The 22,096-nt window shown below is 43.7% G+C and overlaps 1 protein-coding gene across 1 annotated transcript in view; it reads left to right on the top strand.

The window, feature by feature from the left end:
• The first annotated feature begins 540 nt into the window (after positions 1-540).
• The window catches only part of CRY1 (cryptochrome circadian regulator 1), a 37,740-nt gene continuing 16,184 nt past the window's right edge, over positions 541-22,096 (top strand). The window contains exons 1-2 of the mRNA XM_032200236.1: positions 541-771; positions 20,731-20,839. Of these exons, the coding sequence (XP_032056127.1) occupies positions 614-771; positions 20,731-20,839 (267 nt within the window). The 5' untranslated portion in view covers positions 541-613. The remainder of the gene's footprint in view (positions 772-20,730; positions 20,840-22,096) is intronic.

The following is a 22,096-nucleotide window of genomic DNA, read 5'->3' as shown; positions in this document are numbered from 1 at the left end:
GGACGATGCTTTATACGTTTATTTATACATTTATTTATGCGTTTATTTATTTATACGTTTATTTCTCCGGTTACGAAACCCGGGGCCGGCTGAGGGGCGGTCCCGGAGTCTGCCGGGGCTGGGGGGGGGGGCACTGAGGGAGCCCCGGGGCCGGGCCGTGACGCAGCCGCTTACATAAACCAAGCTCCGCCCCGTGCGGGCTGAAGCGAGGGAGGGGGGACGCACCGCGCATGCGCAGAGCCCCCGCTCCCCTCCCTCCCTCTCTCCCGCGGCGGCAAACACACTTCAGAAACGTGAGGGCCGGCGGTCACGTGGGGGCGGCGGCAGCCAATGGGCGGCGCGGGGCGGGGCTGGGGCGGTGGCGGCGGCGGCGCACGGGCAGCGGGCGGGCGGGCGGCGGCTGAGCACGAGGAGAGAGCGCGCGCGCGCGGCCGCCTCCCCGCTCCCGCGTCCCCGCTCCCGCGCGGGAGATGCGGCCCCGCCGGGCGGCCGCCTCCGCTGGGTCCTAGAGCCCGCCTCCTCCCCCCCCCCCCCATCCCCGGGACCCTTCCCCGGTGGCCGGGCCATGAGCTCCCGCTGAGCGCCCCCCCCGGCCCCGCCGCCCCGGGTCGGGATGGGGGTGAACGCCGTGCACTGGTTCCGCAAGGGGCTGCGGCTCCACGACAACCCGGCGCTGCGGGAGTGCGTGCGGGGCGCCGACACGGTGCGCTGCGTCTACATCCTGGACCCCTGGTTCGCCGGCTCGTCCAACGTGGGCATCAACAGGTGGCGGTGAGTGCCCCGGGGACACCCCCGTGCGGGTGGCCGGGACCCTGTGGGGCAGCCACGGAACAGGGTCGGGGTTCCCGTGGCTCTGCTGCCCCTCGGGATCCTTTTTTCCAGGTTTTAGGATCCTCGCTTTCAGGTTTGTAACCTCCCCCCCCCCCCCCCCCCCCCCCTCCCAGGGCATCGCTGTACCAGCACGCTGACATCCCCCTGGGTGCTTCTTTGCACCTCCACTTCTGCTTGCAGTCATATTTCTGCCCTTCAGAACAGAAACACTACAAATTTCAAAAGTTCAGCTTGATGGTTATTCCCTTTTCACCACCAAAAATAAGGCTCATGCAACCAAACAATTTTAAGCTTCCTCCTATACCTGATGTCCATGATGCGCAATTCTTCTGTATCAGCTCTTTATTTTTTAGGTTGTCTTCACAGCAGCAATTTATTTAGAACAAGTCCTAAAACTTCAAATGTCTTTGTGGACAAACTGCTGAAGTTTTAAAAGAATGCAGGCAATTGGAACAAGCCTAAGCACTAAGGAAATCGCACGTCTTAAGGATAATTCAGAGGTTTCTGGTGCGTTTTGCAGTGGAAATGCTAACTGGTGCTAGACCATTTTTGGTTACATGCTCTGAGCGAGTGAACGATGGACAAATGTGAACTTTGATCCTAGCAAGAGGAAGTTCGTGTCTTCAGTGCTCCAACCCCGCTTCTTCAGTGACGACTTGGTGTGATCTCCAGCCAGTGCAATCCTTGAGTGCATTTCTGTCAAATGTTTCATGTGCTTTTGCTGGTTTGTTTACTTTAGTGTAGTTCTTGGTGTTCTCGAAGACGGTCCCAGCACTGCGTTATGCATCTGAAGAACACCATCTTCTTTAGCTGCTGGTTAGAAGGGGTGGGGGTTTTTGGTGGAGTTTTTCTGGTTTTGTCTGTCTGTTGTTTTTTTTTTTTTTTTTTTTTTTTATAATAGGGGCATTTTTCTTTCAGCCCTCTTTATTTGTCCCCCCTCCCTGCCACCACTTCTCTCCCTGTATAAATAGAGTTCTCCAGAGGAGGGTAAATTACAACTGTGCTATCCAAAGCACTTCAAACAATCTCCAGGGATCTGAATGCCTTAAGGCACTTGCAGCACATGGATTTGAGTACAAAATATCGTTGCTTTCATAGCCTGGTTTTGTGAGATCATCAATTCTTTCAAGTTTTTAAAAAAACCTTAACATTTATAGAATAACTGGCTCCTGCAGATTTTTCTTAGTGATTTCAATAAATCCCTTATTAAATTAACAGTAGTTTGGACAGAATCCATTTTAGGTTCCATTTTAGGTTTTAATGAGCTATTTTTAACCAGTGGTAATACACACATGTTCATAGTGTGCAAGCTCAAGGCTTACAGTGCGCTTTTTGGGTTGACTGGCTCATTCAGCACTTGTAATTGATGAGCAAACGCTATCTTCTTGCTCACTGGATGACTGTGAGCAAGATACTTACGCACATGCCTGTATGGCAGGGTGTTGAATTGGTTAAAAACATGTATTTTTTGAGATTAAGAGCAGAAGCTCCTCAGCATTTGGGGCGTGAGTCAAATGTAATCTTCTACTGGAGTTTACCGTGATCTTTCCTCAGTTTGAGTGGGTTTACACCGAGAGTTTATGTTCTGCCGAGTTTGTGGTTCCAGTGACCTGGGAAAAACTCATGTCTGTCAGAGTTCAAAGTATGACTAACAGAATGAATGTGAGAAAAGTGGTGTGAGGATACTAAAACCAGGAGGCTTACCTTGCTAAAAGCAGTGCTGTACCTCTGCGGAGCCACCGATTACGGTTCATTTTAAAAATGTGCTTCAAGTCTGGCAGATAGCAACCTTTAATACATAGGTGTTTTCTGATGAACTTTTCTCTTTAAACAGTCATGTAACACTCATGAGCTAATATTTTTGTGTAATTGTGCTATTGAGCAAGTCTAATTACCAAGCAGTCACATGGCCTTACTGACCTCCTTTCTGCTGGCATTCAGCCTACCTGCTCTAAAATCACGAATGCTACGTAACAAACGCGAGGGCCTTCCTCAGCTTGTTTCATCTTTCTCCCTCTCTTCTGTTTCTTATTGTTCCTTCTCTCAAGCCCTTAAATGAAGGTGACGTACTTCCATTGAGACGTGCTTTTTGTATAGAATGAGTTTTCCAGTATCATAAAGGATTACGTGAGAGAATTTGCTCAGTAAAAGTAAGTTGTGATGGAGAAACATGGAGGGGAGATGCTAAATAGAAAATTGCTCGTATTTTGTCATTTTCCATTACATTTTTGGCACCAGAAGCGTCATGCATCTAACTGTGTCTACAGAATAGGCAAAGAATGTAACTTGCATTCTCTAACAAGTAACCATTACATACTTAAGAAAAAATGTCTGTGAGTACATGTGAAGAGTTCTTCGTATTAAGGAGAACGGGATCTCATGTGAACAGTGTCATTTAGGGGAGGGTTTCCTTTATCCCTGGTTTTAGTACAGAATGGCATTTGATCATAATACATAAAAAGAAATGCAAACATTCCATTAGTTGCTGGATAAGGATTTACTTTGGCTAATTATTTACTTTTTTTAGTTTGTTTTCTTGAGTCTGCATGTATGTTTTTGATACGCCAGTTAAAAGGTTGGCATGCAGCAATGGATTTATCCCGATGGGTAATCTAATCTCTCCAATCCTTGATTTTTCCTTTTTAAATTATTCCTGAAGAGAAGAACTCTACATTGCTAAAACGGGAGAAGTAAAATTCATTTCATATCTGGTAGGCTTCCATGAGGATATTGATGTGTTCAACATCCTGCATTTCTGGTCATTGCTGCTGTTATGGCAGGCAGTTCTGGTGATTTAGGAGATGTGATGCTTGTACCTCAAAGTATAATTAAAACTAAAGACTTGAACAACAGAAAGCATCATCCCCTGCCAAAAAAAAAAAAAAAAGTTTAATTTCCAGGGCAATCATTACAATTCATGGAAATGGAAGCTTGCTTTAAAAATTTAATACTTGGGTATCCTTCTGAGACATCAGCCAAGTTTTACTATTCTGTGCATCTCATTTTGAAGATGTGCTTATTCTTTCAAGTCACATAGGTCGTGGTTTGCCATATAGAGATCTGTTTGATGTGGGATTGCTGAAGCAAGTTTGTCAGTGGAATTACTTTTGAGTGATTTCAGCATTAAACAATACTGTCTTTTGTAATTGAGGCAGGCAAAATTTGTGTATTGTACTTCGTTAGGTTTGGTGACAAATGCTTGGCGTGGAAAAGGGAAGGCACCAAAATAGTTTTGATGGATATACCTGCTAAAACTTTTAGAGAGCATCCGAAGGATGGCTACAAAGGTGGTGAAGGGTCTGAAGGGCAAGACGTATGAGGAGCAGCTGAGGGCCCTTGGTTTGTCCAGCCCCGAGCAGAGCAGGCTGAGGGGAGGCCTCATGGCGGCCTGCAGCTCCCTCGCAAGGGGAGCGGAGGGGCAGGCGCTGAGCTCTGCTCTCTGGGGACAGCGACAGGACCCGAGGGAACGGCATGGAGCTGAGACAGGGGAGGGTCAGGCTGGGGGTTAGGAAAAGGGTCTGCACCCAGAGGGTGAGTGGGCACTGGGACAGGCTCCACAGGGCAGGGGTCATGGCACTGAGCCTGCCAGAGGTCAAGAAGTGTTTGGGCAGCGCTCTCAGACACATGGGCTGATTTTCAGGCAGTGCTCTGTGAAGCCAGGAGTTAGAGCCAACAATCCTTGTGGATCTCTCCCAACATGGAATATTCTGTGATTTTATGAGCATCCCTTCAGTTTCATGTTGTAACACTCGGTGAAAATCTCAATTTATGAAATGTTCAATATCAAGACAATCACCTACAGCATTTGCAGAGACGATAAGGCTCGTGGTTCTTCAGATACGAAGCTAGACGTGCAACAGGTTGGAGAGAAATGTTAGTATCATGTATTCTCTAGGTATTTTGGGGTTTCTTTTATGGGGTAGGTTGTTTGTACTGAGCTCTGCTGAATGTGTAGCAGGTCCTCGAGCGAGACCGTGTTTCTGTGCCCTGTTGCAGACATACCTGTCGTGCCTGTCAGTGACTTGCGTCAACCCCAGCTCAGTGTGCAAATGGGAGAACTTTTGTCCCGCCAGCCCTCTAAATTAAGGATAATTAATCTGTAAATTTCTAAGTCTGTGATTGAAGAGCAGTAACTTACTTTCAGAGGTCACTTATTTAGGTTAGACTTTTGTGGTACATAATGTTAGGTATAGGATGCTGGAGGGCTTCCCCAGCCTAAGTAGCCCACCTGAAAGCCTCATCTACCCCAAAAGTGCCCGAAGTTTGGAGATTCCCTCTGTCATTCTTGGTGTTTTACGATCTTGTCCTGTGATTTGCAAAGTACGTCACTGAGCCACGCTGACGTATGTACTCGCAGTGTTAATCCCGCACTGTTGATGAAAGGGCTGGGTCCGCCCTCTCGTGATACCACGAGCACACAGCCCTGTGGCGAGCCAGGTTAGCTCGGCTTGTCCAGAAGGGATGAATCACGGGTTTTGGTGGGATTAAGTTATGCCACGAAAAGGTGGTGGTAGTGGTGAAGGGGCAGGAGGGGAAGGCCACAGGGTGAATTGGCTCCGGGCTGACGTGACCGGGTAACTGTAGCTTGCCCTGTTGGCGTGTGGAGTAACCACTGGGTGTTTTCTGGCGGGTGATTATTGGTTTCTAATGTGGTTTCTCCATTTGTTGACACCCTTTGAAGTTTTATGGTCAAATAAGTGTTGGCCTTTTTACTGTGTTAGGGAAAGGCCCGATTTATTTTTTATCGTACTGTCAGAAGGTGAGAAACAACTCTGCTGGCTGAGAAATTACGCTATGCTTGCTGGTTTTCCTTGGTGAAAGGCTTTTATTTCCAGATTCTGTAACGTGTGTGCTATTGAACCGGGCAACAAGTCTGTACTGGCCGGCCAGGGGAGAGCAGGTGGTGCTGCAGACCAAATCTTATATAAAGTGCTTGGTACGGTGTTTTTTTCCAGGTAGCAGTTGTTACAGGGCAGAACAGTTCCAGTCAGCGCTTACACAAGTCGCTTGCTGGCCGCAAGAAGGATCTTGAAGGAATCTAATTCCTCAGGTAAAGAAGTTGTGGGGTTTTACAGACCTGGTTTTACACCATGACTCCCCAGGTTTGAGGACCGAAGAAAAGGTCTGGGTAAAATGTTCGAGGTGTGTGAGAGGAACGTGTGGACTTTGTGACTGAGGCTGAGGGACAAGTGTCTAGAAGAAAGTCCATACGCTTACTTCTCTCCCTTCTCTTAGGACCAGAAATGTGTTTTTGTTTTATTTTACAGAAATAACAATAAACCACATTCTTTATTTGACTGGGGGAAGTAATCTGCCTGCAGCTGGTGCTGTTACCTCCTCTGGTGACAAAAGGGAGACGGCGACAAACCCCATTGGTGGTTAATGCGAAAACAGCTTTTTTAAGGCAGTCAAGAACACTGATTTTTTTTTTTTTTTTAATTGATCAATACACGGCAGTATCAGTGAATTCTGCATCAGCTCTTGAAAGCAATTTTCTAATATTTTCGGTCATTTTTATGTAAGAAAGTGTGTTTTCCTCCAGTTTGTGAAAACGTCTTAATTCCTCCAAACGGCAGATACTCTTGAAACATTTCATTATGCAAATGTTGCAGACAAAGCTGTTTGGTATCGTTCTGCCATCTGAACTGTTTGGTTTATAATCTACAAAATGGAAGCCTTTATTTTCAAGGAAAGTGGTTCTTTTCCATAGCCTCTCGATTCCTGGCAGGCTTTCAGGTCAGTTATATAACAAGTGATATGAGGAAGGTCAAGCTGCCAGTGAAGTCAGCCATTTTTTTCCCTGTAGAAGTTGCACTCAAGTCTGTGATGCATTAATCTGGTATTGAAGGAAACCCCTCACTTTAGGGCATTTTGTTACCTTCCCATAGTGAAATAAAAAGGCAAACGACAGCTTGATTGTGTAAGTAACGCGGGAGTATGTGGCTTTGTGTTTTGTAGGCTTAGTGTGTTGCACATCATGTTTTAGCAGATTTAACAGCAGTGCCTGTGGTTACATCCAGGGAAGGATTTGATTAGTGGGGCAGGAACTTCGTGGTATTTTGCTGCAGTACACTTAGGTTTTCACAACTCTAATTGTGGAGCAAGGTTAGTTTATTTGTTTCTACGTACTTATGGCTTTCAAGTTCTTTGCAATCTAGGACAACAGGTGAACTATAATTGCAGTGTTCTTCTAACCCCGAAGCCTCCATATATTTTTCAGGTCACCTTTAAGCAGTTGCTTCCACTACTTTGGAATTCAATGTGCATGTGAATGTTGCTTTTTACAGGGATAAAAGTTTAGTGGGGGTGAAGGATTGCGTGGAAAGGTCTGGCGAAAATAGGGCAATATTGCAGTCTTCTCTTTTGAGTGTGTAAATGGAGGCACACATCAAAAATCTACATGTATATCTGTATTTTTGGAGCAGTTATAAATCTAGGGGGATACTGATTACTAATGGTGAGATGTTAAAAATCAACACGTTGGCTTTGTTAGTGTAGGCAATAGCTGAACTGCAGTGAACCTAGCTTCTTAAAATAAGCACTTTTTTCTTGAACTGTGTACGGGGATTCTCTTTTTTTAGTTGTGTTAGTATTCAAAGGGTCTGAAAGGCTATACTGGCTCTACTGAGTAGGAAATAAGGATTTCATAATCTGGCTTCAGAAAGAAATTCAGGTGTCAAAACTGTTGGACGTTAATCTCTTGAAAAGTGCTAACACAACAGGTTTGCTGCAATAGAGTGGAGCCTGGTCAGAGTGCCAGAGACGGAAGGGATTTCTTCAGGTGAACATTGATCCAGACAGTCACTGTGCTGTAAGTCTAATTCTTGAGATAACAAGCGTGTGATGTCGTTTGCATTTGAGCTTTTGCATTATGCGTTGCTTCCTCCTGTGACATAACTGAAGTAACTTTGTGGGCCTGCTGTGGAAACTTTTTTTTTTTTTTTTTTTTTCCCTTGTGGTCCTTGATGGGTAGGAGAGCATTGCCTTTCCTGTTCAGTCACGCATCTGTAACACGTGTTTGTAGGTTAGGCTCTTGCACAGCCACGAAAAGTGAAAGCTGCAAAATTCTTACGCCATGAGTTTAAAATGAAAACAAGAAACATTGGGGAAAAAAATATCTTTTCAAGCTCAAACAAGGAAGCTATGAAGTATGAATTCAGGTTGTTACTGATTCTTCAGTGATGGAGATGAAACATCTACGGCATGAGCTACTTAGGAACAACTCCTGTCATGAAAACATAGATTTTTCCATCTGCTATCTTTATCATGTTTGCATTTTAAAAGCTTTGTTAGTACATTTATTGTGATTTGCTGTTTTCCTAGGACATATAGCACGCTCTATGTCCAGGTTAGCTGCTGCAGTTTGGGTTCCACAACTGTTCAGGTGCTGGGAGACAGACCCAAATGTGTGATGTCTCACTCCAAAGTGTGGAATCCATGGCCTGGGACACATATTCATTTTACAGTAAAGAGCCTGTGCATTTCAGCAGTTTCAGAACTTTGTTTCTTACAGAATTTCTAGGTTGGAAGAGACCTCAAGATCATCGAGTCCAACCTCTGACCTAACGCTAACAGTCCCCACTAAACCGTATCCGTAAGCTCTACATCTAAATGTGTTTTAAAGACTTCCAGGGATGGTGACTCCACCACTTCCCTGGGCAGCCTGTTCCAATGCCTCACAACCCTTTCGGTAAAGAAGTTCTTCCTAAGATCCAACCTAAACCTCCCCTGGCGCAACGTAAGCCCATTCCCACTCGTACTGTCACCAGGCACGTGGGAGAACAGACCAACCCCCACCTCGCTACAGCCTCCCTTGAGGTACCTAAAAAGAGCGATAAGGTCGCCCCTGAGCCTCCTCTTCTCCAGGCTGAACAAGCCCAGCTCCCTCAGCCGCTCCTCGTAGGACTTGTTCTCCAGGCCCCTCACCAGCTTCATCGCCCTTCTCTGCACCCGCTCAAGCACCTCGATGTCCTTCTTGTAGCGAGGGGCCCAAAACTGAACACAGTACTCGAGGTGCGGCCTCACCAGAGCTGAGTACAGGGGGACGATCACCTCCCTAGCCCTGCTGGTCACACTGTTCCTGATACAAGCCAGGATGCCGTTGGCCTTCTTGGCCACCTGAGCACACTGCTGGCTCATATTCAGCCGACTGTCCACCATCACTCCCAGGTCCTTCTCTGCCTGGCAGCTCTCCAACCATTCCTCTCCCAGCCTGTAGCTCTGCTTGGGGTTATTGCGCCCCAGGTGCAGGACCCGGCACTTGGCCTTGTTAAACTTCATGCAGTTGGCCTCAGCCCATCGGTGCAGCCTATCCAGATCCTCCTGCAGAGCCTTCCTACCCTCGAGCAGATTGACACACGCACCTAACTTGGTGTCATCTGCAACCTTACTGAGGGTGCACTCGATGCCCTCGTCCAGATCATCGATGAAGATATTAAAGAGAAGTGGCCCCAGCACCGAGCCCTGGGGGACGCCACTAGTGACTGGCCTCCAACTGGATTTGACTCCATTTACCACAACTCTTTGGGCCCGGCTATCCAGCCAGTTTCTAACCCAACGAAGCGTGCGCCAGTCCAAGCCAAGAGCAGACAGTTTCTTCCTTCGTGCAAATGCTAGCAGTCTACTTACACTGTAGGTAAAGGATAAACTGTGCTGCCTTTGCCTGTCTTGTGGAATACGTCAATGGTGGGAGGAAAACGCAAGTCCTAAGTAAAATGAGGAAGTCAGTTAATTTGCAATGAGTTCGCCCAGTTATTCAGTAAGTCCCAGATAACTGTGAAATTAGCTCCAGATTATGCTTAGCTGCAATTGAGGGAGGGGCAGAAGAATCCTCATGATTCTTGTGATCATGAAACATGATCACAGTCTGCACAGTCATGATTTTACCATGCACTGAAGATGTGCAACACCATGGGAAGCTTATCTCGGTTTTGCAATCTCTGCACTTCTGAAGTATTGGAGAAGTGCACAGAGAACAGTGGGACTCCAGTTTTTAGAGCAGCTGGCATTAAAAATAGTGAATGATTTGTTCTCCAATACATTGGATTAACTTAAGAATAGAGAAATTTTCTTTGCAGCGTTCTCTTGAGTTTCCTCTGAGTTGAAATTTTGACTTTTGCTTATAAATTCAGTGGCATCAAATGATTTTTTTTCCTTTTTATTTTTTATGTACTTGAGAATAAAGTTTTTCTAGGAGCATTTTTTGTGTCTAGTCAGGTTACAGTGACTGTTTCTTAAAATAGCTATCATAAAGTAGAAATATAGAATAACACAGCTTTTAGCATAGATTGTCTGCTGTTGTTTCCCTTATTCCTCTCATGGGAGAGGCATGACCATAAATTTGTAAACTTTCGACGTGCATTTAAATCAAAATACCTTACAGAATAATTTTTACCATCCATGTTTCAGGGGGGTCTCTGGATGGAGAGGAGACTGCATTTTGGTTGTAGTCTTTGAGTTCACTACTAAGCAAGACTCATAAAAAAAAAGTTGAAACCATCCAAGTCTTACTGAGGGTGATCAAGCTAAAGGATGTTACCTGAAGCATTTATTTTGTACAGGTTGCCTAGGGATGGTTCCTGTGACTTTCTGACAGCATTTTTCGGTAGATGGCAGGCTTCATAAGATCTGCTTTACTGTGCTTTATCTGTTTCTTTTTAGACAGTGTAGCTGCTTGCTATTTACTGCTATTATGCATTATATCCCAAACCTCATGAATGCTGTTTCGTGTGACTTTATAGGTCTTCATTTTCTTTTCTCCAGCACATTCTGTAACGGGTATGACCTGGAAACATTTTCTGATGTGTGTTTTCTTTAGTTCATGGCAAAGTTCATGACTGTTATGTTAATAGTTCAGCTTTCATTGTGGTACATATTTCCTCTTTTATTCCAAGGCTTTCGTAATCTCAGGAGACCCCTGTAAGAGCTAGTTTTGACCATATACTCATGGCATTTCTCAGTGAGCAGATCTCTTGTCATTTCTGTATTTGACTGAAGTTTCCTTACTGTAATCCAGTTGCCAAGAAATTCACTGTTAAGTATTTTATTTCAGCGGTGTTGTTTTTCCAAACCATGAAGAAATTCAAGGGCTGGTGAGGATGTGGATCCTCCTCTTTGTTACATTTTAGATTTTGGCCCCCTGCATTTTTTTTGTTTTCAAATATCACTCCACCAAACATACTTTCTCACTGCCAGCTCTGAGATTTCGTTAGTTTGCCAGAGAAATGTTCTTCAGTGCTGCATTTACTGAGAGTCTTACCAGAGTTCTTTGCTCCTTCTACAGGAGACAGCACAATAGACCTTGCAGTTTTGGCACTGGAGGTCAGGCTTTCGAACTGAGAAGTGTTTCTAGTGATCAGATGCTGCTCTTGAAGCAGCAGCCTTTCTGGGTCTTAGGATTTCACTTTTTTTTTTTTTTTTTTTTTCTACTTCTGCATCTTTCTTCCAGAATCCGACCTTTGCAGATGTTCTGGCTCCTGTTGTACTTCTTGTCCAGCGTGCTGGTAAAGTTAAGGAAAAAAAATCTTTTTTTTTTTTTTTTTCTATTCTTTTTGAAGAGAGTGCGATTTGCAGGAGTATGATCACTAGCTATGATTTGTTCCCAAGTGAAAGTGTGGGGGGAAACTTGAAAGGCTTTTCCACTCAAAGTGCCGTGTTGTCATCGGTTCCGGTGTTCTTCCATCTCAACTTAGAAATTTTTAAGAAGACTTAAGGTAAAATAGGCTTTGGAGGGATTTGGTGCATGGGCTTTGTTTTTCTGTTTGTTGTATGAGCTGTGCCATTAAAACTCAAGTTTTAATTCGGATGGGCTACGTGGTAATGCATAGCTTGCCTTTTGTATTTCATCTGAAAGTGTTAGTTTCTCGTGCTGAACTCCTCCAAATTTAACTTGACTGTCTCTTTCCCTTTGCCATAAGGTTAATGGTCATTAATAGCAACAATAAACAGGAAATTCAGAATTTGTCAGCATTACTTCCTGGGTTGGGGCTGTGCCTCTCTCTGTTCCTGCTGCGCTGCTCGTGCAGGGTTAAATGTGGCTTAGAAAAGTATCAGCTTTACCACTCATTAATAGAGGTTTTTGTCTTTTGGTGCAGATTTAATATTGCCTAGCCCTCTAATTAATGATAACGTTCATTAGCTTTAGCTTGGCAGCAGTGCCGAACCAGCCTGTTCACAGAGAAGACTGCTGCCAGAGATCGGCGCTGGCTGGGGACACACCGTCCACGGGTGGCTGTTCGTTTTGATGGCTTCCCATTCTATTTTTTGTCTGCTCCCCGTTTTGTATGTTGGCTTGGTGCTTTTTGAGCTCGGGTTAGATTTCACTTAACCTTTTGGTAGTTGCCCTGCGAACCGCAACGCCGAGGAACAGAGCCGGTCTGCTGCCTGTAAGTGCTCGGAGGCTTTATCTGCCTTTGTTGGGAATAAAGTTCACCGGCGAGTTATAAATCTTCCCGCAGCCCTTCCGAAGTGAACTAGAATTTCAGTTCCTACTACAAGAGTTGCATGTAACTGGAAAAGTAGGTCATTGTGGCAGGGAGTAGTCCAAACAGCGACCGGTTGCTGCAGCAACGACCTACTTTAAGAAACTATTTTTGTTGATTCATATTGAAACCTTCTCCTTACAAACGGTATAAGGAAATGGTCGGGTTGTGAGCAAGGTAGTAAGGAAAGCTGCAGAGTCTGAAGACCTCTCGTTTCTTTAACCCCTCCTTGGTCTTGCCCCTTCACCTTGAAGTTTGGGGATTAAAGCAAATGCTGTTTGTTTTCCTGCAGTTTGACCTCTAACGGGGAGGCTCTGCATAGCAATAATACCTGGCAGCGGGGACTGAGCACGGGGCTGCTTCAGAGGCTGCAAACGCTCCTCTATCACTTTCATCTATAGAAATAGCTTTATATCAAAAAAATATATCTATATACTTATATTTTCTTAAAAAAAGAGTATCTATTCTGGAATGCCAGTGCTTTGTCTGCTTGGTGTCCTACTGCTCCTGTTGTTAACTGCTTTGTCTTCAACCAAGGTTACCCACCCACCTTCAGGAAGGTGGGCTTGGGGTGGCCTGTCCTGTGTCCCCCCCCATTTTTGTCTTCTAGCTTGCCATGCTCCCTTCTGCATCTTCTGTGGTGCTGTCGAGTCTGCTTCTGGCACAAGCAAGCTGGAAAAAATGCACTGATCGTCTGGGGAATGTTGTTTTCCAGCTGCCTACCTTCATTCTTTAAACAGTGAAAGAAAAAAATTTGTGATAGTGGTGGTCTTTGGTAATTTCTTCTTTTCTGAAAGGAATGGGTAGACAGGTAAAAGACGTATGTGTATATATATATAAGTGGTTCTTAAAGGTTTCATTCTTCAGAAAATCATTTCTGAACTACTCTTACTTCAGAGATGAGTGAGCATCACTTCTTATCGTGTAGTACAGTTCAGTGGAACTCTCTAATAGCTTCATTTGGATTAATTAAATTCGGTTGCTTCGGGTGAGGTGTTTTATGTTGGTCCTTGACCTTGGTGTTGGCCCTGCCCTTCACTGAACTGCTGCTGTTGTGGCAGATGAAGAGAGCCTGTTTATCTGGAGGTTATTTGATCTGTGTTTTTTTCTCTCCCCAGCTATTACGCCTTGAACCAACTACATTTCAGTTTCTAGACCAGGGCTTCCAGTACTGAGCTCGAGGCATCTTTTCTGTCAGCTTTAGACTTCAGCCTGGAAGTCCCTGGCAGGGTGAGGCCAGCCGCCACCTCCGTTACTGCTCGCAGGCTAAGAAAGCTGGGACAAGGAACAGTATTTCTGGACTGACACAGCTTCATAAGCAAAGCTGCCTCAGTTATTGGGGGATTTTGAGTTTTCTTAAAAACATGATTCTTTCTAAATGTGTGTTTTTCTTAAAAATGTGAGGAGATTTTTCTCCGTTTTTACCTTGTATTCAGATGTAAGTGGCTAATTTCAGTTTTGAAGGACCAGTTCAGAGGCTTTTGGCCTTCTTGGCTCCTGAGACTAGCAGTGGGAGGTTAGGGTGATGCTGAATGTTGGGTCAACGTAAGGCCAGCACCACAGAGATGAAATCCAGTCAGTTCTAATGAATACTTTCAGGAATACCTTCAGATATCTTCTCTTCTGTGCATGTAACTGATGTTTGGCATCAGAGAAACCAGGGGCCTTGGAATTGTACCACAGGGACCTGCAATTTATACAGCGTAGTTGAGAAATGTTTCTTTCACCCAGTGTCTCTTTTCCTGCTAAAGCTTGAAACTGTGTAAAATTTCATTAGCAGTAATTGTAACCTTAAAAAGGTCACTTGAATATAAAGAAAATAAAAACCTTTGGTAAGTAAAGGAGGGGCAGTATAGAAGGTGTCCTTCTGAATTAGACTGCAAGATGGTGTCTGGCTAGGGTGTCCTCATCTCCCTTGCTCTTTTGAAACGAGCCATAGTTGTTATTTTCTCATGGACAGCGTGGATTGTGGAGAGTAACGTGGCTGAGCTACTTTATTCAGTGACAGGAATAAAAAGCAGGCCGGCTCTGGTTTAATTACATGAAGCAGCTCATTTAAATAAGAGAACTTGCATACATTCAGATAAGGAGCTTTAAATGTGTTTAAATGTGAACATGTCTGTACTGTCAAGTAACCGAGCTCTGAAATTTGCTTCTAGGTCATATTTCCCCGGGTCCATGTTGCAAACGCATTTGCTTGCCATTGAGCTTCCTCTATGGATCCAACAAGTTTCTTTCTGGAAAGAGTCAGCATGAGGAATTGAAAGTCAAGGAATAAGGATGTTCATTTAACAGATTGGAATTAGAGGATTAGAGCAAAATAAAGGCAGAATGCATACATTAAAGAGTGGAAGACTCTAGGGAAGAGGCTTAAGCTGCAAGCCTGTCGGTTTCTTATCACCAGCAGGCTGACCTTTGTAACCAGCAAGTAACTGGAGATGTTTGCTGCCCGTTAAACAGGAATGAGCTTGGATGAGTAATAGTTGTCCTTTGAGTGTGGAGTGCTGATGCAGATCCTTACCAAGAGCAGGTATGCTATTTGCTGCGAAGGAGGGCTCGCAAAGTAGGAGCCAAATACAGATTGCTGTTTGGAGAATCTGAATGTCTCCTGTATAGGACAAGAGCCACGTTCTTCCTTATTTTGGGGAGTGCTGGCTTTGAGGTGGAAAGAAGTTATTGAGAAACGAATGATATGGAAGGAAATGCTAGCGTTGTGTGCAGCGTAAGCTAGGTTAGTGTCTTAATATAGTGGTACTGCTTGCTGAAGTTGGCATTTACCCCCCTCCATATGGGAGAAGGTCTTTACTGCTTAGCTTCAAAGAAGATCCACTGAAAAGGACTCAGCCTGAAGATGTACTGAGATTAAATTTTAAACATTGCTTTCTCCTGATTATTTTTTGAAGCTCCTTCTTTCATCCTTTCCTGAAGAGTTCAATTTATCATGGTGGTGCTGTGTTGTTTTTTTTTTTTTTTTAAGATCCTCTTTCTCAGCTTTCTTAGAAATCATGAATATTCCAGCTGTACTTGGACTTGGGTGCACTTTGTTGTCTTCCCCTATCACAGCTTTGCTTTGGTTTAAAGATAAGAAGAGCTGTAAATGGCGGAGGAAAAAAGGCCAGCGACGCACTTCTTGGTTTGTTTGTGCACGGATCAGCTCGAACTGAGTTACGAAAGATGCCGAAGTCCCGGATTGCACCCTGAAGGAGCCTTTCTTCCTCCAGTGGCTGCAGAGGAGCCCGCAGGAGGCTTGCTAGATCCCGCAGGCAGCTCGCTTCGGGACCTGTTGTTGAATAATGTGAATTTTTTCCTGCTCCCGGGTATAAGCTTGCTATCAAACGTGGCATTGTGTATCTTTTGGGGAAATGGAAGTTGTGTGCGGTATGCACTGCAATACCGTAATGTAATCAGGCATGCCTCTATGTGACCTTGATTTGGTAATAGGAAAATGCTGCTGTGGCCTGCTGCCAAAGGATGCTGTGGAGTGTACATAACACTTAAATCCTGTCTGAGCTTAATCTTCTTATGGTTTCATAAGAATACACTGCTTGCGCTGTCTAAGACGCGTTGGTTGGTGGCAAACAGGAAAATACATTGATAAAATATTAAATATATCAAATTTGAGGTACTTCTCAGTGTCTTACACGGTTTCAGCATTAGATGAAACCTTCCTTCTGACTCCTGTAGCAGCTTATGAGGAATACGTTTACTCAAGTGATAAGGGACTTCATAATGTCCTGACTGAACTTGGGACAAAATAGAAGACGTGTATGAGAGAGAGGCTCAGTCGTGCTCTTCCCATGAATGAAGATAAATGTGCCATGAGATATTGATGTGATCAGTGTCTTAACGCTGTGAACTACGCTCATTCGAATACAAAAAAGCGTGTAATATTTTTATTTAATCTAGTCCTTCACTAACTGTGAAAGACAAAGGAATATCTGACAGCAAAGTTGAAAAAAATGGAGTAGGAAAATAAATCCAGCAGCCATTAGGCTGCTTAAGGTAATTCTGAGAGACAAAGTCTGGGTGGTGATCAAATATCCATAAAGCCGCGCGTCTCTTGTTTGACAGTGCTTCCCTTTGTTGGAGAGATTGAGGTTAAGGGCTTGGCTTGAGGATGGTGGTTAGGTAGGAGATATTTTAAAAGATTGGTTCAACAGAAGTTTGGATTGCTGAAATCTGAGCAGTCATAGGTAAAATATGTAGGAATGAAACGAGATTTAGCACTGTCCTTTTTCACTCGACTCTTTTTGTAACTTCTTCCATAGAATGAGGGAGCCTAACAAAATCACTTTCTTGTGTTGTTTTTGTGAAGTCCAAAATTCCTGCCTTGTCTGAGGTAAATTCCTGAGCCTGAATTAGCTCAGGGAAAATCTGAAACTGAAGTTTCTCAATTCCTGATGGTTTAACACCACTGTTCTTGGATGCGAATGGGACCTGAAAGTGAGGTTGTTGTGTTTCAAGTCCCCTCCATTCCCAGTAACTCTCCTCACTTCATACTGGTGAGGATGGTTTCTATGGGGTTAATAATTCCTGGGGTTTTATTGTTCCTAAAAATACCCCACCCCCCCAAAAAAAAAAAAAAAAAAAAAAAAAAGATAAAATTGTGGCCTTAAAAAGCATGTCTAAAACTATCCCTCCTGCAAGCGTTGTCCTAAAGGAAAATGCTACCACTGTAACAGACTGCTACGGACTTCCTACAACCTGTTTTATTATCATCTGTTATTTAATAAATATAATTAATATAATTGTAGTTTGTATCATGTGAACCAGCTCCTGTCAGCCCCTCTTCTGATGCAGCCGTCAGCCCCCCATCAGCCTTCGTGTGGTTGGCAGCAGGGAAGCTTGTGAGGTTTTCTCGGAGCTAGGATTTCATGTAAGAGCCTTGTAAGGAATACAGCCTTCAGAAGGGTTTGTGAAACTTCTAAATATCCTTGGACAACCTGAGAAAATGTGTGTAATGCCCTTTCAGAGTGGTGTTGAAGATGGGCGTGTTTCTCGTGGTTATAACTACTTTGGCACCCTACCTGGGTTACAGTAAGTCGCCTTGTCTCCTTCCGTCACCTGTCACGCACATACCTTGTACTTCTTGCTAATGAAATGAACACTGAGCTTGCCTGATAACATCATCCACGCGTCCTTCTTGTGCCTTTTTAACTAAGCCATGTCGTGCACTTTGTGGTTATTCAAGGTGAAGAAGAAAGGGCTTTCTCATTTTGATTTAGGTTGAGAGAAAAGTTGTTTTAAATTGCCGGCTCGGAAACATGCCCCCTTACTATAAAGGGAGATCTAAATAGCTCATAATTGGCGCACTTTGGGGAAAAAGTGTAACAGAGTTCAAGCCCAGCTGTTACTTCACAGCTACTGTGAAGAAACTTTGCTCCAAGAGTTCATATACCGAAATGAGAATACTTTTAACGAGATGGGCGTTCCTGTTTAGGGTCAGCTCACAGACTAATTTTCAAGTGTGTTAAGCTGAGGAGAGTACATGGTTTCGATGGCTTTGCTGAGAAAGCTCAATAAAAATCAGCTCTTCAGCCCAGACACAGCAGCTCCTAATTATGTTTTGTTGCCTGCAAGTGGGGAAAACGTTGGGAAAACGTCTGTGTGTTCCTGTGAAGCACCCGTGCACGGAGCTGGTCCTTCAGAGCTATCCTCACTCCAAACCCTGTGTTAGCAGTCACGGGGAAACTCTGGAAAGCCAGTTTTATAACACTCTTCTCTTCTGGCTTGCATAATAATTCACTGTGACGGGGCGTTGAACTGAGAATTACTGTTTTATCCTTTTTCTATCGGTTTGCCTAGCATGTGTGGGGTGTGTGTGCATGTTGTGGGTATCTTATTACTCCTCCCCTGCCATATACATGTATCTTACAGATGGCTCAGTAACTTGGTAGAATAGGCATTATAATGCCAGGCCCAAACGAGAGAAAGTCCTGGATCCAGAAGTTGTCCCAGGGAGTGAGGATTGAAAATTTCCTTTCACAAAGGCATAGGTTAACGTGTTGGATGAGGAAATTCTGCCTTTCAGAATCCCTGCATTCAAGTTTGATGTAAATTGTCTGGATATAGCTAAAACTAGCTGGCAATTAGCGTGCATCTAACCAAGTTGCTGGACGACTTTTCCACATTTTAAGGTATTCAAGAGAAAGAGGAGGCACACACTTTGGTTATGGCAAGTTGCTGATTCAGCCGAATGCCTTGGTGGTGGTTGTGTCCAGAAGTGGTGGTTTAGGAAGGCCCATTTCTAGCTGAGCAAGGCAAATCTGTGTGAAGGATTTTTGGGGGGACAAATTTTGTTCTCAGTTTAATGAGAAAATGCCTTCGGATGTGGTATTGCACAAATCCAGATGGTGAAAATGAAGCTGAGGAGTTGCATTATTTGCTGCACTTCTTGGTAAGCGCATCTGGCCCAGCTGAAAGGTTCAAATGGGCTTACTAAAGGGCAGGTTTATTCCGAGTAATCACTCGTTGTAAGCTGGATCCGTGGGCTGAAATTCAAAAGCGGTGCTCTTTTGCATTGTTGTTGCTGCAAATGCCACAGGGTCGCTAGGGTTTAATTTGGTTTTTATCTCCGAACAATGTGCTTGCAGTGCCAGGCATTGCCCAGGCTGGGATTTGGGGTTTTGTTCGGTTGGGGGGAGATGGTTTTGTGAAGCTCGTCCCCGCGCCCCCTCAGCTCTCCCACTCTCTGCCTACGGATATTTAACAATCAGAGTTTAGACCATTGTTTGTTTTTTTTTTTTTTTTTTTTTTTTTTTTAAATACATGGAAGAGTTTTATGGAGATGGAAATGCAGGAGTGTGGTACGAGATAGTTGAGAGGTAACAGGAGGTACGGGGAACCAACGAAATAGAGATTAACCAGTATTAAGGGCAAGTTTAGGGTCTTTGGATGTGAATTGAAGACTGGGTCAGTGCATGTAATCTTCTTGAATAGGATTTGGTGCCAGGTCCAGACCAGAAGTTGTATGCTGTGATCAGTTAGCAGGAAAACATTGAGAAAATCAAGGGAACTGAGATGCAGATAGGAAAAAGCTAATCATTTCCCAAGAGGCCAGTTTTTGCTTTGAAATAGTTATGGACATTTCATACGAGCAGTTTCTCTGAATACCTTTTCCCTGTATTCTGTGATTTGAAGCTTAAAATAAAACAAAACCAAATCTTTCCTGTATTATTCCAAAGTCACCTGGCACGCTCTTGCAGTTTGTCTTTATAGAGAGATTTATGAAGTTGATGTGAACACACGTGTTCCTTGGGAGCAGCATGGAGGTGGGTGAGAGTAAAGAGAGACTGTAATTCTGGGTTTAAAAACAAAAATAAATGAAGCTGTGCTTTCCAAAGTTGATGTGGAAGTAACTTAGGGCCCGAATTCTCTTTAATGGAAGCAGATGTGACCGTAGGTTAGGTTGCATCACTGAAATGACTACTGTATGGTTTCTAATGGGGTATACACAAGTTTCTTTTTAAACACTGCATAGCTTCCTCCATGGTCTCACTACCTTGCTGTTGTTTCAACCCAAAATTTAGCACAGGGAGAGAATTAGGTGTTTTGGTTTCATCCCAGTCCATAGCCGCCCTAGTTAGCTCAGGCTTTGGAGGACACCACCACCATCATAAGCAGGAACGCCCAGCAGAGAGTTCGACCAGCTCCTGATGAGATCTCCTTTTTATTCTCCACTTTTTTTTTGGTCTTCCCCAAAACAACCTACACCCATCGTTACTTTTAGTTCCTGACCCCACCAATAATTCTTTGTGCACGTGGACCCGTCTCAACATCCCTTCTGCAACTGCCTGTTCCCCTTGAACCCTTGCAGACTTGCAGCATCCCGCTCCCTCCCTGTTCCTCTTCTCTCTGCTGGCTTGTTTGTTAAAAATCCCGGTGAAGTTATAGCCCACGTGTGTGGCACTCCTCGTTATACAGAGGGGTATTTTTAGAAATGAAGGCCAGAGGGTCAGTCATGACCATCTAGTCCTCTGGTAATGCTGTTTTTAGAAACAGTTCGGGCTGCTGTGTTGTAAGGGGGCCTTGGATTAAGTTTCGTAGCAGTGAGCCAACAGCTGATTGTCTGCTTTTCTGCTGTGGTGTGCTGCTTTTTTGGGGGTGAAAAGACACTTCTTGCTTTGGTTAAGGCTTGAGTATGTTTTTAGCCAATTCCAGAACTGAATAGCGTTGAAGTAAAAACTTAAATGAGGTTGGGTTTTCTGAATCACATGCCATTGGGTATATTTAAGCTATTGAACTACTGCAAGCCTAGTGTAATTAGGACGTGAACATGCATGCGTGCGTCACCGAAATCTGCACTAAATACTGAAGATCTGATAATCTTTGTTGGGTTGTTCCTCATAGTTCCCTTCTTCTTCTGTAAAATTGTCTGGTCTGCCTCAGAAAGTCAATGTTTCTTTACGCTTCTTTGCAGGTTTCTGCTTCAGTGTCTTGAGGATCTTGATGCCAATCTACGGAAACTGAACTCACGCTTGTTTGTAATTCGTGGACAGCCAGCAGATGTTTTCCCCAGACTTTTTAAGGTAAATGTTAGAAATGCATACAAATTAACATAGAGGGTTTTTTTCACCTTGCAGTTGGTTTGTCTATAAATATAACTGCTAAACTTGTTTCAGCTAGGAATATTTCTTCTATGAGCATCCCTCAATGCAAGTTGCTATCTATGCAAATCCTTAACGTACTGCTGCAATTTCTCTTTCAGGTTTCTTTTAATTATTTGGATTTTGCACCCCCCTCTAAGGTGCATACCACCAACTAAACTGGGTTCCTCTTAGACCTCACAGTTCTTGTTCTTTTTCTCTCCAGAAATATGACTAATTTCTAATGGATTCCTAACTGTAGGTGCTATGCGTTACCAAGTTTTCCTTTCCAAGTTTCTTTTAAAATACAGAAACATAGTTCTGTGCACATGAATACAGCTTCAAAGCCTGACCTGTAAGAGCTGTGCTTTATTTAGGCCGGTTCTCTGGTGTGGTAACTTGGCAATTAAAAGTGGTTTGATTCTTTTTTTTTTTTTTTTTTTTTTTTGGTAGTAATAGGCTTAGTTTTTTTTTTTTTAAAGGCAGGGGACAGGGTTATCTGTTCAATCTTTAAGTATTATTCTTGCCTAGTTTCTATGTGGCCGAGTTTTATTCTGAAGTGTAGTATATACTTGGTAACCTGCAGTTGTTCTTGATGTAGAGAATGGTAAAGTTGAACTTCAAATTGAAAATTCTCAACTTTAATTTGCTCTGATGCCTGTTCTTCACAGACTATTTAATAATATCAAAAGGCAATTTATAATTAAAGTTTTAGGCTTTTGCAGGAAAGGGTCTTATTGAACAAATTAAAACTGAGGGATTGCTACTGATACTAATTCATCTTACCTGGATAATAGTGTACCGAAGATAACAACACTATAATAGGATAGTTAAAATGAACATTTTGCAAATTGATTTTTCAAAGTTTTGTGGAATGACTGAGTTGAGGTGATGGAAATGAGCAAGATGGGGGGTAAATAAAATCTGTTTTTCCAAAGAGACTGTCTATTTGATAAGTTTAATTCTCAAGTCTGTAACACCAAGCTATTAAAATTAAAAAATAAATAAATGGATTTAGTCTTCACTCTTGTCCTTTAATTGTGAAAGTGCTGCTTGGTTGATACTCCAGCTGGTCTTTGCTTGGTTTCCACTCAGTGAAGAACTTTCTGCAGGAGCACTGGGACGTTAGTTGCTGCTTGCAGCAGCACCTGGGTATTCAAAGTGGTCATTACCTTCCTAACACACTGATTGCATTTATTA

Source organism: Aythya fuligula, chromosome 1 (assembly GCF_009819795.1).
Source record: "Aythya fuligula isolate bAytFul2 chromosome 1, bAytFul2.pri, whole genome shotgun sequence".
NCBI lineage: Eukaryota > Metazoa > Chordata > Aves > Anseriformes > Anatidae > Aythya > Aythya fuligula.
The sequence above is the reverse complement of the archived record's forward strand: the minus strand, read 5'-3'. Positions and strand labels throughout refer to the sequence as shown.